Source organism: Polypterus senegalus, chromosome 3 (assembly GCF_016835505.1).
Source record: "Polypterus senegalus isolate Bchr_013 chromosome 3, ASM1683550v1, whole genome shotgun sequence".
In the NCBI taxonomy this organism is placed as follows: Eukaryota; Metazoa; Chordata; class Cladistia; order Polypteriformes; family Polypteridae; genus Polypterus; species Polypterus senegalus.
In genome coordinates this window covers 172,025,605-172,043,132 of record NC_053156.1, presented here as the reverse complement: position 1 = coordinate 172,043,132, position 17,528 = coordinate 172,025,605, and the positions used below count along the sequence as shown (strand labels likewise).

The 17,528-nt window shown below is 37.6% G+C and overlaps 1 protein-coding gene across 4 annotated transcripts in view; it reads right to left on the bottom strand.

Annotated features, from left to right (window-relative positions):
• Positions 1-17,528, bottom strand: part of LOC120525687 (kelch-like protein 29) — an 810,846-nt gene that overhangs the window by 499,340 nt on the left and 293,978 nt on the right. For all 4 annotated transcript variants that reach the window (XM_039748201.1, XM_039748199.1, XM_039748200.1 and 1 more), the window contains one exon: positions 4,589-4,912. In XM_039748201.1, coding sequence (XP_039604135.1) covers positions 4,589-4,870 — 282 coding nt within the window. In that variant the 5' untranslated portion in view covers positions 4,871-4,912. The remainder of the gene's footprint in view (positions 1-4,588; positions 4,913-17,528) is intronic.

The following is a 17,528-nucleotide window of genomic DNA, read 5'->3' as shown; positions in this document are numbered from 1 at the left end:
AAAGAGAACTAAAACTTTAAACTTCTGTATGATATCTAGACACACCATATACCTGTATGTTATCTGTACTATCTAAAAAAAAGTAAAAAAGGAGTCAACACCAATGTGAGCAAATATATATATATATATGAATTCAATGACTACAACATTCAAAGTAGGTAGAAAAAATATCTAACATAGAGGTTACTACATGTAATCATATTATTTTGCATTGTGCTTCTCATAGCAAGCACTGTGAAAGGTTATTTTATATGGTATAATACAAAGTAGAACAATAACAGTTCTTAATTATATAATTATCTGTACACACAGACACTACATGCAAGCAAAATCTGGATACCACTGAGGCACAATGTATCCTCTTACTATCACCCTGCTTTATCCAACTAAGGACTATTGGGTCTGGAGCTCATACCAACCACTTTCAGCACAAGGCAGGAGCCAACCCAACATGGAAATCCAGTTCACCTGTGGATACAATCGTATACAGTCTCTCACATTCTCAAAGGGGTGAATTTAAAATTGCCAATCATTCTAAAAATCACAACGTGAGATGTGATATGACAGGAGCAGCAACTGGACAAAAACTTACTCAGACACCAGTAAACATGCCAGGATTCAAAAGTAGGACTTTGTAGCCGTAAGGCAGAAGCAGTAAATTCTGTGCCAACATTGCATATTTAATCTGTTCAATAAAACCCATTACAAAACAGAACAAAGTAACCTTCACAGGAAGCACTTTTTATTTGTTCATTGTGTAACTTGCACCTCCTTAGAATCCACCAATGTGAAGTGGAAGAGATGACTTTCAAAAGTCAAAAAGAAAAAACTTCTGATTGTTTATTGTGGGGGCGTAAAGTAGGTGGTCTACACCTCGTCATCAGGACTGCCACACTTTTCTCTTTTTATCTGTTATTCTATCTGTGGTTAAAAATATGGAGATCATGTTGCAACACTTAATGAATGGTTTTCCCATTGTTGTTTTTATTTATATTATATCCATATACATATATATACATATACATATACATATATATACATATATATACATATACATATACATACATATACATATACATATATACATATACATATATATATACATACTAAATAAATAGCCCAGCGGAGAAGTAGTGTGTTAAAGAAGCAATGAAAAAGAAAAGGAAACATTTTGAAAATAACGTAACATGATTGTTAATGTAATTGTTTTGTCACTGTTGTGAGTGATGAGTGTTGTTGTCATATATATATATTTACACACACACACATAAACATATATATATACATATCTATACATATACACATATATACATACATATATATCTACATATATACACATACATATACATACATACATACACACACATATATACACACAAATACATATATATATACATACACACACATATATAAACATATATATACATATACATACATATCTACATATATACACACACAGCTATTTCGTATCAGTGCAATACGCTGCTTGTTAAAATGGATAACTCCCGCTGTTACGTGCAAGTCTGCGTGGATATTATGAACTATCGTATTTGTTCAAGTTCTATTTAAATTTTAAATAGAAGGAACTTTTATTTAGTCGACAGAAATATCTTTGGTAGGAATGGTAAAAACAGACAGGAATATTATTCCTGAATAAATCAACTCAAACCTTAAACAACTTATAATATTTTGCTCTCCATAAAAATATATCCTGTCTAAATTATACAAGTTAGAAATAAAGTAAACATTAAAAGAACAAACATTCAAATTTCTTTACTCTTATGTAATTTTATATAAAAATAAACTTAGATTTTAAATATCCCAAAAGATTTTGCTCTCCATAAAAATATATCCTGTCAAAATTATACAAATTCAAATATGAACATGCTGCATAACAAAACCTGGAAATATAAATAAAATGTGTTCCTTTCAGCAATAACAAATCAAATCATTCAGTTGTCTTTGCTCATATGTCATTTTAGAGCTGGACGCCTGGCATCTTTTTGGCCACAGGTTCGTTTCTGTTTGCTGTGAGGTTCTGTGTTGTGGAGATTCTCAGGATGGATTGCAGGTGCTCATCAGTGAGGTGACTCCTGTGTGCTGTTTTGTTAGTCTTTATCACTGAGAAGAGCTTCTCACACAGATATGTGCTACCAAACATGCACAAGGTTCGAGCCGCATGTAGACGGACTTTTTTTGTTCTTCAAAGTCACCAAAGCGCCGTACAAACTCAGTGCGCTCAGTTTATCAGCAAAGTGCGATTTGGGAACACCGTAGTGACGACTTGGTTTAACATTACTTGGCAACAGGGAAAGAGGGAAAGTTGCACTGGTGCATTTGTGTCTCTCATAAAAGCAGCTTCACTTGAAATCACTTTGTGATTGTGCACGGGTAAAAACGTCCGCTGAAGTGTCAGATTCTTATTTAATTATTCTGCTTTCTGTATCTTCTGCATTGCATTCAGGTTACCCTGATGTTTTGTCTCATAGTGCCGTCTTAGATTAAATTCTGTAATTACAGCCACATTAGCTCCACAAATGAGACACACGGGTTCAGTAAACATATACTCAGCCTCCCATCGCTTTTTAAAGGCTCTATTTTCAGAATGAACTTTTCTCTCCAGCATCGCGTGAGCTAGCTTCGCAATAAGTGTTCGGCAAGGCAGCTGAAGCGCTGCATTATGGGATCTGTAGTTTATTGTGTTACCAGCGCTTCATATACCTGGGCCATTAATAACAATAATACAGTATATAAAATGATCTCGCGGGCGGATATAATTACGCCGTGCGGATGTGGCCCGTGGCCCTTGAGTTTGACACATATGGACTAAATAGAACTTGAAAAGATATATTTTTTCAAATGTGATCGTGCAATTCAAATAGAGTTGACGCGCACTACAGCCTGCATCCTCCCCTCGCTGTTACTTTTTACCGTTCATCTAATGAATACACTGAGTATGGCTTTACCAAAACAATCATTGATGGCGAATAAAGTATCCATTATTCGAGTATGTAGATCGGAATATATATATACATATATATATACCCGCGTATCGCAGCGGAGAAGTAGTGTGTTAAAAAAGCTAGAAAAAGAAAAGGGAACATTTTAAAAATAACGTAACATGACTGTCAATATACAGTATTTGTTTTGTGAGTGTTACTGAGTGTTGCTGTCATCAAGGATTTGATTATCATTATTTCTTTCAATCAGGCTCGTATTTGTAGGATGTGTTGTGTTCAAGTTACATTCCGTGTTTGTCAATCGTTGTAAAGATGACAGGTTTCTTTCATCGATTCGTTTCTTACTGCATCAATAAACAGCTCGTCTTCTTCTTTATCTGAGACCTGACACACTGCATGCACGGTTTTTTTTTTTACACTGTCTTCCTTTAGCGGGACATTGACTTTTTCCACCGTGTGCTTTGTTTCCGCAGTAGCTGGATTTATGAATATGCTTATCAGGCGCTTCATATTTTTGCTGCCTTTTCAATTGTGTAATTCGGTTTTGTTCAGCTCTTTGGAACTGTTGCTTTTATCTCTGCACTCGCGCCAGTTCACGTGAGCGCTCGGTGTACATGCATCGAAGGTTCCCAGCTGTGCTGGTGCCATCTCGTGCTATGTCCGTGGCTGTATTTAATGTTACCTTAGTCCTGGCACTTAAAACTTTCTCTCGCAGTTTCGCTGAGTTTGTGTCAAACACCACCCTGACCATCTCATCTTCCTCTGCATAAGCACAGTCCTTAACCCGTGAATATTTAGTGGCAGTTTGCTATTGGATTGCCGCTGACGGACGGCCTTATATGGGCAGGCACTAAATTACAAACGCCAGCGCAGCCTGTCTATGAACTTAATTTAAAGTGTAGGTTTACATCGTGCTTTGTTTCAAGTAGCAGAACTCATGAATATGGTTGTATATGTCACTCGCTCGCTTCTTATTGTTTCGCTGCCTTCTCAATTATATAATGCATGTTTTCTTCAGCGCTTTTTGAGGTCTTCCTGGTTTTCTATGTACTGCGTGATTACGTGGGAGGCGTGATGATGTCACACGAAACTCCGCCCCCACGGCGTTGAAGCTCATCTCCATTACAGTAAATGGAGAAAAACTGCTTCCAGTTATGACCATTACGCGTAGAATTTCGATATAAAACCTGCCCAACTTTTGTAAGGAAGCTGTAAGGAATGAACCTGCCAAATTTCAGCCTTCCACCCACACGGGAAGTTGGAGAATTAGTGATGAGTCAGTGAGTGAGTGAGTGAGTGAGGGCTTTGCCTTTTATTAGTATAGATACACATATACAAACACACACGCATATTTTTTTAAATAACACCACTTTATAATTACAATATGTGCAAATACTAAATAAGAACGATAAATGGAAAGGAAGATGAATGATAACAAAAAACATTTTAGTCCTCTTTCCAGAATACTGCCTTTTTAGAAAGACTGGCAAAATCCAAAAGAGACTAACATGCCACATATCCCACAGTTTTTAACTTGCAATGACCCAACTAGCTCCATCGGCAGGACTTCCTTACCAGTCAAGGATACCTGAAATGGATTACTAGTTTCCCCTTGAGATTTTCCTTACCTTGGCTGTAGATGTGGTGGAGGAGCTGCCCATACGGTTTGATGCTAGATCATTATTTGTAGTAGTGCTGGCAATAGAGGCAGGCGATGTAAGCAGGGAAGGGATGACTGGCAAAGGCAGCAGTCCAGGACGGTTGCCGCTGGCACCACTGTTGGTGATTATGCAGTTGTTGCTGCCGCCTGTGCTGCTGCTGCTGATTCCATTATTTATGGTGGCACAGCGTTCCCTTCGATCCCAAAGACTGCGATAATCTCTCTCAAAGCGGTTGTGATGCCGAGACATCTCCAGGGAATGCTCTTCTTCTCAGAGGAAACTGGAGCCTTCCTGAAACAGAGGAGGAGAGAAATGTCAGCCCGTGACAGGCTGTTCAATTGATACAAATACCTCTTTAGCAGCACATGCTGCTTTATGAATGGAATTTCAGGCATGCATAATGCAAGTAATGTGGGAATATTAGCCTGGTTTCAGATCAGCCAAGATTCAGGCCTTTTCGTCTCTATCAGTCCACATCTGTAATAGTCTTACAGCTATTGGGCTAATTTTATAAATGGGGTCTATTAAACATTTTTTTTCCTTTTTTATAATGTGTGTGCTTTAGATAATTACTGCCACTACGGTAGCTGTCATTAGCTAAATGCTCTATTGTGCCATGTGCTGAATTTTAACTTGGCATCCTGGGTTTCAGAACAAACAGGCTAATGCAAGTTATTCAAAGATAAGATAAATGTGCATAAACGAGAAAGGAAATCTTTGTCATCCATGTTGATTGCAGCAAACCAAATAAAAGCAACTGGTCTGTATATCATTATGCCCTTTGGGACAAGTTGTAGGCAGCAAAACAGATAAAGCATGTCACAAGTAAGACTGACAGAGTGAAACAGTTCCTAAAAAAATTAATGAAGAGCAAGAATTGTTTTCTGTTTTAACAGTTTAGCTCCATGGTGAGTTTGACAGTATCTTAAATTATTATGACTTAACTGACACCTTTATCTAACAATATTTTTTATACAATAGGTTACGTTTACATTGGTTTTCAAACTGGACCACAGGCAGGTGAACTGATTTGCTCATGGTCACACAGTATAAGCGGCAGAATTTGAACTGACAATATCAGGGTTTGAAGTCTTGTTTAAAATAACCTACAAGTCACTGTGTAGAGTTTGCACAGTCTCTATATCTGAATAAGCTTTTTCTCATACTGTACATTTCAAAAAATATTTAAATAGTGACCTCTTTGTTTGTCCACTGAGAGCAAAGAACAAACTCATACATATAAAATGTCATAGTGTTCTCTTCAGAACAGTTTCCTGTGTTGGGCATGATGCTGCCAGAATATGCTGCACCTCAAGTGACCAGGAAATTGAAGTGGGTTTGCTAATAAATTGACTTTTCATGACACCAGACTATTAAAAAAACTTATGTTTCAGAAACTAATTCATACATTATTCGAGAGAGAATAAAAAAATATGGGGAAGTATTTTAGTTACTTTAATCTGACCATGGAATTAATAAATATATAAAAAATTAAATTAAGATGTTTTGTTTTTGTTTTGTTTTTTTTAAATCAACAGGCATACTTTGAACAATTAATATTTTGGTGTGACAAGTGCCATTAACAAAAAATCTAGGTGATTTTAAAACCTAAGAAATTTGTAAACATCTATATATATAATTCACTAAATTTCACCATGGAAAGCACGCCAGAAAGGGCGTGGATTCACTAAGCCGCCGACAAGTAAGACACCTATGGCGCACGCAGGAAGAGCCACGCCCACCAACTCCAAGACCAATGGATACGACGGCAACTCGCAGCGCCATGCCCACCAACTCCGACGCGACGACACAGAAAAAACGGCGTTGTTTATATTCGTCTGTCGTAGAGGCCACATGCAACTCCGAGCCACGTTGACTGTTCATAGAGGCATGTTTCTCGCAGAGGAGAATCGCCATATGCAGCATGTAAAACGGTTTGCGAGGGGGATCCCATGGGATCCTTAAAACAATCCTTTACAACTGAGGTTAAAACACAATGAAGTAAGCAGTCTTTAAAAACCGAGTTTTCAGTTACGACGCACGACCGCGTGCACCTTAGCGAACTGTTTTACACGCTACATACAGCAATTCGCATCCGCTACAAACATGCGTCTTTTTAAATAATCCTGCAGGAACACAGAAAGTCTACGTGGGTCACAGGTGCATCTGGACTGTGCAAAGACGACAACGACTCAAGTGATGAGTTGGAGGTGGGCAGATGAGCGATGGCGGTCCGTCAGTTATCATTCAGGGATGATTGTGTGTTGGTTCGTTCCGTGCATTGTTACAATATTGCTTTTCTTGCCGATTTATTACATTACCGATTTTTCATATGATAATTTTCTCCCTGTGCTTAAAAATCATTAAAAAACCGGCCTGATTATGCAGCATATAGTACGCTGTGGGTTGGCTAGTTTTATATAAGAACTCAGAAAAATGTAAATGTTCAAATGGGATTAGGAACTCAATGTAAAATTATAGTGTCTTAAACTTGGCATATTTAATTTTCATCTTATTTTTGTTATATTCTGCTAAGTGCTAGAAGGACAGGTGGACTGTGGACAGAGAAAGGCTCAGCTTGGTATACCATGTTTTATGTTTTTGTACCTGGTTAATGCCTAAACATTGGAACATAGAATTTAAAATGTCTTGCTTTCCTGTTCACTATTGCCTTGACTTTCTCATTTTACAGTTCTTGCAGTCTCGCCATGCAGTTTCTCTCTCTTGGTCATACTCACTTGATGAGAAGTGGTTGTATTATTTTTTTTTATTATTTATTAATTTAGAATGTTATTTTCTTTGAACAAAATTTAAAGAAAAAAAGGTGGACAACATGCTGTGTGAACTACCAGCCTACTAAAGGCGCTTTTCCACTGCATAGTACGGCACAGCACGGTTCAGTACAGCTCACCTTGGTTCGGCTCAGTTCGGCTCGGTTTGCGTTTCGACTGCAGTTTAGTACCGTTTTAGAGTGGGCGGGATTATTCATGACAACACTTTAGCTCGACGACGCACAAGGGTAAGCATCTAAAAAAAGCACGTCACTAGCTAACTTTTATCACTGTTGCAAAGCATAAAATGAACTTAACTGCCAGTGTAACATTAAAATGCTGATTCTGTATATTACAGATCTTCCACATTTTGCAAAAAACTCACCGCAACAGACCATCTGTTTGGACATTTAACTGTGCCTCAGAGTGGTGGGATGTGATTGTTCCCGGTTTTACAAACACTCAGTGGCTGGAGAACTTTCGAATGTCTGAAGAAACATTCATCCACTTATGCAACAAACTGCGTCCAGCGATGGAGAGACGCGACACAAACTTCCGCGTGTGTGTACCTTTAAAGAAAAGAATAGCCAGTGACGCAGTAATGACGATTTTCTCCGGCCAATCAGTGACCAGCAGAGTTTACACGTCCGCGCTTTGGTAACGGTTCGGCGCTTGGAACCTCGACTGAGGTGGTACTAAAAAAAGGACCAGGTACCAGGTACTGTTACCAGTGGAAAACGCCCCAAAAGTGAGCTGAACTGAACCGTATCGTGCCGTACCATGCAGTGGAAAAGCGCCATAGTGTGTCTATAACCAGAATAAGCAAGACCATTAATGCATCAAGAGCTAATTGGCAGTTGTTACACATGATTATACAAAATTGTTCTCAGCATATTGTGTTCTAAATCAGGGAATGTCCTGACACTTCTTTTCTTAGGATGTCAATACTACAAAGTTTAGGAGCTAACTTTATTTTTTAATTTTTAAATGGTGTTCAACTTCAAATCACCAAAATATTTATGATTCAGAAAACAAACTGTGCTCCAAGAGTAGATGTCTAATCTTTAGTGCTAAGGTTACCACCTTGTTCTTAAATGCTTGTGTTGAAGTACTAAAGCCTTATTGAACAATGAATAATAGCAGCTAAACAGAATACATTAGCACTATGGAGTGGAAAGCAGCTACTTTTAAATTTAGGTTGGATTTACACAGATGTCAACGTGTATTGGAGCCTCACAACTTTTTCAAACGTTTTAGGAGGGGGAATCGATTTGGGGTTTGATTCTTCACTTCATGAAATTTACCTTCTTTCACTGCACCCAGTATTCTCCCGTTTCCTTGCCAATCTCAAAGACGTTTGCATCACTTCCAAGACTGATGGATTACAGTACACAAGACATCAACAGTGTTAATGTGTAAAGAAAACCCTATGAATTGGCAATTCCTGAGAGAAAATATTTTATGATGAACTGGGCTCATATTTGACTGGTTTCTGCAAGGAGTTCAAAACAACTATGTAGGGCTGGGAGGAAAAAAAAAAAAAGATCCATTTATGAATTGCAATTCTAAATTATGGCGAATATTGGATCACCAGGCAGAAATTAAAAAACAAAATAAAATAAAAAAAAATATTTCAAATAAAAAATGTTAATATTCCATCTAACAAAATGTAACCATGTGCAACCACAAACAGATCATACTATGTGATTAATTACTATAGACAATTAAATTTGAGTTTCATGCAACCAGACATTTGCTGTTGCCATGATAACCGTTTACTGATGTAGTTATTGTAATTAGAATGTATAGTACATACATTCATTTACACTGCTGCAGTAATGTCTATATAAATTGCTAACGGAACACACACACAGAATATAGTGCTAAACAAGAATATGACTTGTCAAGGTAGCTATCAGATTTTAAATTAAAAAGCCTGGACTCACTTTGGATTTCAGAAAGTAAATGTAGAACTTGAGATGACTAAAGCCATATGCAAAATTTGCAAGTAAAGTCAAGTATTGTGGTAATACCACTAATATTTGTGTGCATCGTGCAGCTATGCCAAGTAAGCAGCAAACCTCTGCACACAACTTTAAATAAATTCCCCAGCAGTTGTGATAAGACCAAATGGATAATGAAGTCTATTGCATATTTTATTTGCAAGGACATTCATCCATACACTGTAGATGAGAATGAACGACTCAGCAACATGATTTATACTCTCAAGCTGAGGTATATTATTCCATTGCAAAGATTTTTCTCAGGAACAGCACCTCCTGAAATATATAATGAGGCTAAATCAGAATTAAAACAGTTACTCTGTGAAAACAGATACACGACATGTCATTCTGAGTCACATAATGTTAAGTTACAGTAATATAACTGAGGAATGGTGCTTATCTTCTTATGTCCTACACGCTTTAGTCATGTATGAAAGTCATACTGGGGCAAACATGCCCAATCTACTTCATAATGTAACTGAGGAATGGGAAATTGAAAAAGCAGAAATTATAGGAGCTTCCACAGCACAGGCTGATTACTGAAGTGCCAACTTGATGTAACAGTGCACATGATGTGGTACTGCCAGTGTGAAATTTCTTACAGTTTTTCTCGATCTTTTACACACTATTACCAAACTTAACTAAAAGTGCCAAAACATACCATCATCTACCAAACTACAAGCTAATTTTACGAAACAATAAACTCGACTCCCCTACTTTGACATGATTCAGACTTTACACACAAATCCCTTTATGTAGCAGCATTGGTTTCACTAAGTGCTCATTTAGAAAGGTTCAACATCATTAACTCAAGTCAGCACAGCTAGAACACATTTAGCACACAATTCCACAGATGGAAACACTATGAGTTAAAATTGTTAACACACCAGTCACAACCTTAGGACTGATAGATTAAACGGCCATGGGTCAGTTTAATTTTGGTACAATGGATCAACCACCATAGGAAGAAAGAAGAGGGTGAGGAAGAAGAAGAGCAAGAGCAGGGAGACAAATTGTTTCAAATGAGATTTGTGCCACTCTTGTTGACCATGCCCTTGTGCATAGAATGTATATGGTAGAATCCGGTCAAAGAGTGCAAACAAACCTGGGCTGCTGCACACTAGTTTCTATATTAAAAACCTCCAGAGAAGAAAATAGGTAGGTTATTTACATACTGCTCTCTCCTGCACCTTTGGGGTACTGGACACTGTAAGGTACGACATCTATATGTATTGTAGATGTTTGCTCTGTTGGACTGTATGCTTTTTGAAATGCATCAAATTACTGTACCATTTCACACAGTTACTGTATGTTCCTACTGTACAATGTATGGTTTTACAGTTAGTACATGCAGTATTTTGTTTTCTAGAACTGAGAGATGTTTGTGACTGGTTCACCAACAAACCCAGATTCATTTTTCTGAATTTTGAGGTTTTTTTCCAACATGGTGGTGGAAGGTCTATGACCAAGACCCCCACATTCATGTTCATCTCTTCCAGGCTATGGAGGATGCATGTTTGGACATCCCAGTAGAGGCTTGCCAAGTATGGATAAGGCGTGCAAGGGTTTTTTTTTCTCCCCATTGCCTGACCATGGCTCATATTGCATGCAATGTCAATGAGATTGTCATTCTCTTATACAGTTCATTATCTAAAGAGGCAGTTGGGGGGTGAGGGTATAATCAACATTACTCATTGCATCAACTGGTGTTTTAAACTGAATTCAGCATGGTGTAAGGCTGTGTTGTAGTGTATGCAATTCTGAGGGATTTTGTGAGATGTATGAAGGCAAAGTTTGGTTTTGATAAAAGATTACTTGGTTTTGAGTACATAGTTTGGTTCTGACCTGGAAGTCTGAAGTTTGTAGAGTGTGCAGTTATGAAATTGTATTTAGAGTTTTGGTAAACAGAGCTTATTTGCAAGAAATGTGTCTATGCAATTGACAAATACTGTAATTCTACACATTTCTATTATTATAAATACAGTTTTAAAATCTACTTGACTCAAAAAAAAACCCACTTTAATATATAATATATACTCAAGTCAAAATGACTTGAAAAATGTTAAGCTGGAGAAAAGCTCTCTTTTCAAATAAAAAAGTGATAAATTGCAATATTGACAATATACATAGACATCCACTGCACTTTAAAAATCACAATACTTAGCAAACTGGCAGGCAAAAATGGTTGTAATGTTGAATCTCGAGGTCTCTGCAGATTCTGACCCTTACTACTAAGTATATCAATGCTGATGGTCTTTAATTGATAAATTTACTGGATAGATATGTTATCCTTTATGAATTACTATGTTATATTCAGGATTTTTCAGCTGCCTTGAATTTACAGTGGATTCAAAAAGTATTCCCCTTTACTATTTTAACATTTTACTATGTTAAAATTTTGTGCTAAAATCATTTAAAATGAATCTTCCAATATAAAGCAACAATCAGTATTTCAGAATGACAAAGTGCAGTGTTCTTCCCAGAAATTTTTTCTAGCTGGGTGGCATGAAAAAGTAGCCGGGTTTGGCAGGACAGGGAAATTTGATGGTGGAGAAAATTAAATGTGCACTATTTTTATTAGGTAATTATTATTAATTGTTTTGCAATCCTCAATATGACTTCCTTTTTTAAGGTTTGACACTTGTGCCAGAATATATTTATTACATTTAAGAAGTATCCAATTCAGGACCCTGCAACCCTAACAAAAATTTTAAATAACAATTTTTATGACATAAACCAAGAGGCACAAGTATTGTCACAGTCAGGAAGAAAAGTGAAAACAATGAAAAAAGTATGGGAAAACTAATGAAGAAAAAACTATTCCTCAAAGCCAACTTGCCAAATGCAAGACGGCGTTTTCAGTTAAATATTTATTCTTCTTTTCTTCCTAGAGGCCCAGTTGTCTTCAGCTTTCCCATAATCAAAGTCCCCAGGGTCTGGGCCCTCCAAGGAGATCAGCATGAGATTATTTAGCGTGCTTTGATTCATGCAATTTCTCAAACATGTCTTGATCCTTTGGGATCACTAGCCCAATATGAGCTAGTTTGGCTAAATTTGGAAACGACTCTTTGAGCTGTTTTATCTTTAAGCAGTTTTGCCACACCTTTCTGTTTCCCAATCATAACAGCCGCTCCATCTGACCCTACCCCAATCAGATTAGCTCTGAGGCTAGGGATCTGCGCTGGCAATCGGAAGGTTACCAGTTCGAATCCCGTAAATGCCAAAAAAAAAAAAAAAAGGGACTCTGCTCTGTTGGGCCCTTAACCTGCAATTGCTGAGCATTTTCAGTAGTCAGAAAAGCACTATATAAATGCAAAGAATTATTATTATTATTAGATTAGCAGTTTTCAAGCCTGAGTGTCCATAGTCTCACTCAGTGTGTTGCTTATAGTTTTCGCTTTGCCATCAATCATATTGCGGGTTGATACAAAACTAATTCTGACCTCTTTAGCGACCTGGCAAACATATTTAAAGGAAAAAATACTTCATTGTTTTACAACTGAGATGTCTGTGGTTTCACCACAAAGAATACTGAAAAAATTTTCAGTGTGTATATTTTTTAGTATGTTAGACTTTATTTCTGATGCTAAGACATCCAGCAGCTCTTGCATTATTCTTTCAGAGTTGTAATGTGCATTTATACCAACATTGAGATGTTGTAAAAACGAAGAACCTATTTCTTTACAGTGTTCCAACAGCTTTTCAAACAACGTTGTATGTGGCAACTCATTTTTTGCCAACCAATGCATGGATCTTAAAGCTCCCACAAAGGCATCTCTCTATAAGTTATTTAACACAGATACAGATCGTTCAATTTGACCAATTCCAGTTTGCTCTAGTACACGCTTTCCTAAAAGGTCAGCAGAAGACTCCATGTGTGTTTTACTTTATTCATGGTCCAGCAAGCTTTCTTTTTGAATTTTTGTGCATGGCACATTTACCCAAGGTAACTCCCTCCTTGGGAGGAGTTTGTTTGAATATTTCATGCACAATGAGCACCACATACCATTTTCTTTGACCATTAGCCAATCAAAATCTTTAAACCATTGTTTGTTTATGCCAGATAAGTGGTGCTTAGATTTATCAATTGGCAGAGTGTGTGCTGAAGAGATTTCCCCTGATAGAGCAGCCTCTGTCTTTGTCTGAAATTGCCACATCAGGAGTTAACACCTTTATTAGTTTGCGGCGTCTCTTTTCTGAAATAACTGAGCAGTGTTGTTTTCTGAACACTTTTTTGCTCATGTTGGTAAAATGTTTGGAAAAAATTAAAATTACCTATGAATAAGACTTTTGAGTGGGAAAGTGAGAACCTGTTGGGTATTCAATGCACACTCGCACTACAGCATGGCAAGATTGAACAAAAAAGGAATGGCAGATGGGTCACTTTAACAAAACCCTCAGCAATTCAGTGACAAGACTTGTGTGCTGCAATGGTTTCTGCACAGTTTTTGCAATATGGACGCAGATCCAAATATGAGCAAATATAAGATGGGGTCACTTTAACAAAACCCTCAAATATAAAAATGGTAGAGGGAGTCACTCTACCAGGAACCACAGTGAGTGCTACAAGGATTTTTGCACACAGAACACACCTAACGCTTAAACAACTGTATATATATTGGTTTGCTATGTACTGAACAAGAAGAGAGCAGCTGTACGCTTAGCAGAACTTACACAAACTGCACTGACACTGAGAACAGAGACGTCACTTCCCGACGCCTTTTTTCTGATATTTGACAGGCTGGTTCCACTAATCAGTCCTCCTCTCACCCGCCCACCTCCACATCCTCTTTGCTTGTGAACTGCCACTCCGCTCACGCTATTAGCATGCACAGCCCACTCTCGCCCGCCCACCTCTCCATACTCCTTGCTACTGTATTAAGCTGCTCCGCCCCCGCTATTACCATGAACACTCCCCTCTCGAAAGCCCACCTCCCCATACCCTGTGCTTGTGAACTCCACTCCACCTCATCCCCACTATTAGCTTTAGCATTGAGTGATCGGCAAAATCCTGTCCCACGCCTCTCCCCTCGCCACTTGCAATCCTGCTTCTAAAATATTGCCCACCTGCCCGCTCGTCCCTTGCCATATGTGCAGATCATTAGATATGCCTGTGCCTGTAGATTTGTGGCTGTCATCTCACAATGTCATGCTCAACTAAATTAGCCGGGCGCTCCGGGGAACACTGAAGTGGAAACAAGATTTTACAAATTTTTGCAAATTTAATAAAAATAAAAATCTATTACATCACATTAGCACAAGTATTCAGACTGTTTTCTTGGATATGGCGTGACAAGCTTCACACAACTGGATTTGAAGATTTTCTGCCATTCTTCCCTGGAAATCTTTACAAAGTCTGTCAAGTAAATGGAGACGGTCGGTAGAAATCTCAGAAAATTCCTTAAATCCTGATTTTGCTTGGTTATTCTGGGGTACTAAAGGTTCAAAAATTAATTTAAATCAATTAAGCAAAAGGCTGAAAGAAAGCAAAATGTGATAAAAGTAATGGGGTTTGAATACTTTCCGAATCCACTGTATTCGTCATTTTCTTGTCTTTATTTATTACGAGGGGGCTCCGTCCCCCAATCGCTTCGCTTGCCCACCCCCAGGTTTGGTTTACTGGATATACAATTTAAAGAGATTGTTATTTTCATGGGAATTTTTACATATGCATTATTTTAACTTTTACTTTAAAACTTTTGTAAAAACAATACTTGTCCTTTATTTCTGGCCCCTGGTGTGGTTAAATCTCTTTCTCGCAGGATGTATAACCCTGCTCACATTGTGAAGGGGGGGTGGCAGAACACACGATTAGGAGATGCTGTCGGATCATCTGCTGTCTTTCTGCTGCTGGGAAGCTGCGTGTTCTGCTTGTCGCACTGCATGTCGATCATTTAAAAGTCTGTACAGCAGCTGTCCTTTTGCCACTTCACGTCTCTGCAACTCACATTGTGAAAAGGGGGGTGGGGGTTGCTGCAGCTTAATGCATGCCAAGGAGAAGCGTTTCGGATCATCTGCTGGCTTGCTGCTGCGTGTTCTGCTTGTCGCTTGTCGTTGTTTTAAGAGCTGGGAGCACATGAAGTGTGTCTGCCAAAACATTCTAACAACTGCTAGGTTAGATGTCCGTGAACTTGTTTTAAATGTTGTCTCACGTGACATTAAAGTGTCTCTCACGGGACATCAAACTGTCTACCGAGAAGATAACGTCTCATCTCCCTTCCAAGATATTTTTTTTATAATAAAGAGATGTATCATGTTTTAATTTTAAAGAGAAGGATAGTTGCTTTGAAACATTTATTCTTTTCTTCCTAGGCACTACAAAGTTGTATTTGATCATACAAAGCCCAATTACATTTAGTCATAGTCAATATTTAATGAATTATTAAAACAAGAAAAAAAATTGTCACTTTTGTTTATCCATTCACCCATTTGGTTCCAGACTGACACATGAAGACCCTGAACCAACAAAGCAGCATCCGGTGTAAATCAGGATCCACCCATGAAGAAGGTGCCAGTACTTGCTGAGCATACTCACTTTTACTACACTAACACAATGTACTATTGCTGGTGTCATTAGAAACTTCAAATAAAGATACAAAAAAGTCAAATCTCTTTTTCTAGAACACAGTTCAAACAAAAGCTTTGAATTAAAAAAATATTATGGTCATCATTAACGCATACACCAATGGACACATGTAAGTTATCAAAAGGGTACAGTGGTGTTGCAGTGCTAGCACAACTATTTCACAATTCCAGGACACTGTGTTTGAATCCTGGGAACAGTCATGTCCTGTGTGGAGTTTGCATGTTCTAATACCTGTGCAGGCTTTTCTCAAGACACAGTGTTATGTATCCCACATCCTAAAGATCATCCGATTAGGTTGACTGGCAACTGAGAACAGGGCTGATTTGAACAAGTGTGATGGTCTGCCTCATTTTTGGATTTGGCTTTTGCATTGCCCTGATACTGATGAAATCTGCTTCAGCATAAAAAAATGTATGAAAATGTTTATTGAAGTCACCACTGGGCTATGCTAATGTTTTATGAACTATTTCACTTTGTAAATACAGATAAAATATAAATAAGACACCAAAAATGTCAAAAAATGACAGCTTAGGCATATTTGACCCATTTGACCCATTTGTTTCTAGTCATGCATTTCTAAATACACAACTAGATTATTGATAACAGTGATGCTGAAATGAATATATAAATAAAATCCATTTATTCTTATTGCTTAAACTTTATACCACTCGATCAATCCTGCTCTTGGTTGTTATCATCTGACACAGAACTATACAGGACATTAAATAGTTACTTGTTCTGCTTTCAAAGCTGTTAAAATGTGACATAAAGTGCAAACTGTAAAAGACTATTCTAATCTGACACCCCACAGTATATTTTGTTGACCAAAAGCACTTGAACATTGACAGGTCTATCCATAATGAAAGCAAAAAAAGATCATTGAAGGAAGGGGGAAACTGAAATCCATCCTTCAGTCAATGCATAGTAACTGCAGACATTTACAAGACATTTGAAAACGGCTGACAGGTGAGGAAGAGGTCCTGCTACCACTCATCTTAATCCATATACCAAAATGTGACATGTCTGAGAGCATGAAGTGGTCAAAGAAAGTAGTGGTTTAAGTAAATTGATAGTACTGTAAAAATGGGATACATGATGCAGTCAGCTTGCTCTGATATATTACTGCAATTGCCTCCAGCACACAAAAGAACTGAGTGAAGACAGTGAAGTCCTGTTTAAACAAATATAGTAATTATAGGAAAATATTTTGAAGGCAGCACTGGATTATCAGTTTATTTAGGTTGTACGTCAATTTCACTGCCATCACTTAGAATGGTACATAATGAAAATTTGTAAATGTAACCATTTTATATATTCATGTACAACATATCAAGGTGCATTCATTTTTATAGATGCATCCATTTTTCCTCTTAATTTATATTCATTTTTATTCAACTCAAAGTCTTAAGTTTTCTGGACAAAATAAATCAGTCTCTAGTGGTTGCCTCATTGAGCAACACCAACCTGTACACACTGTTGACATATATAACAAAAATGTGCTGAAAATATCAAAAAGATGTATACATATTTTAGGAGTTAAAAAAATT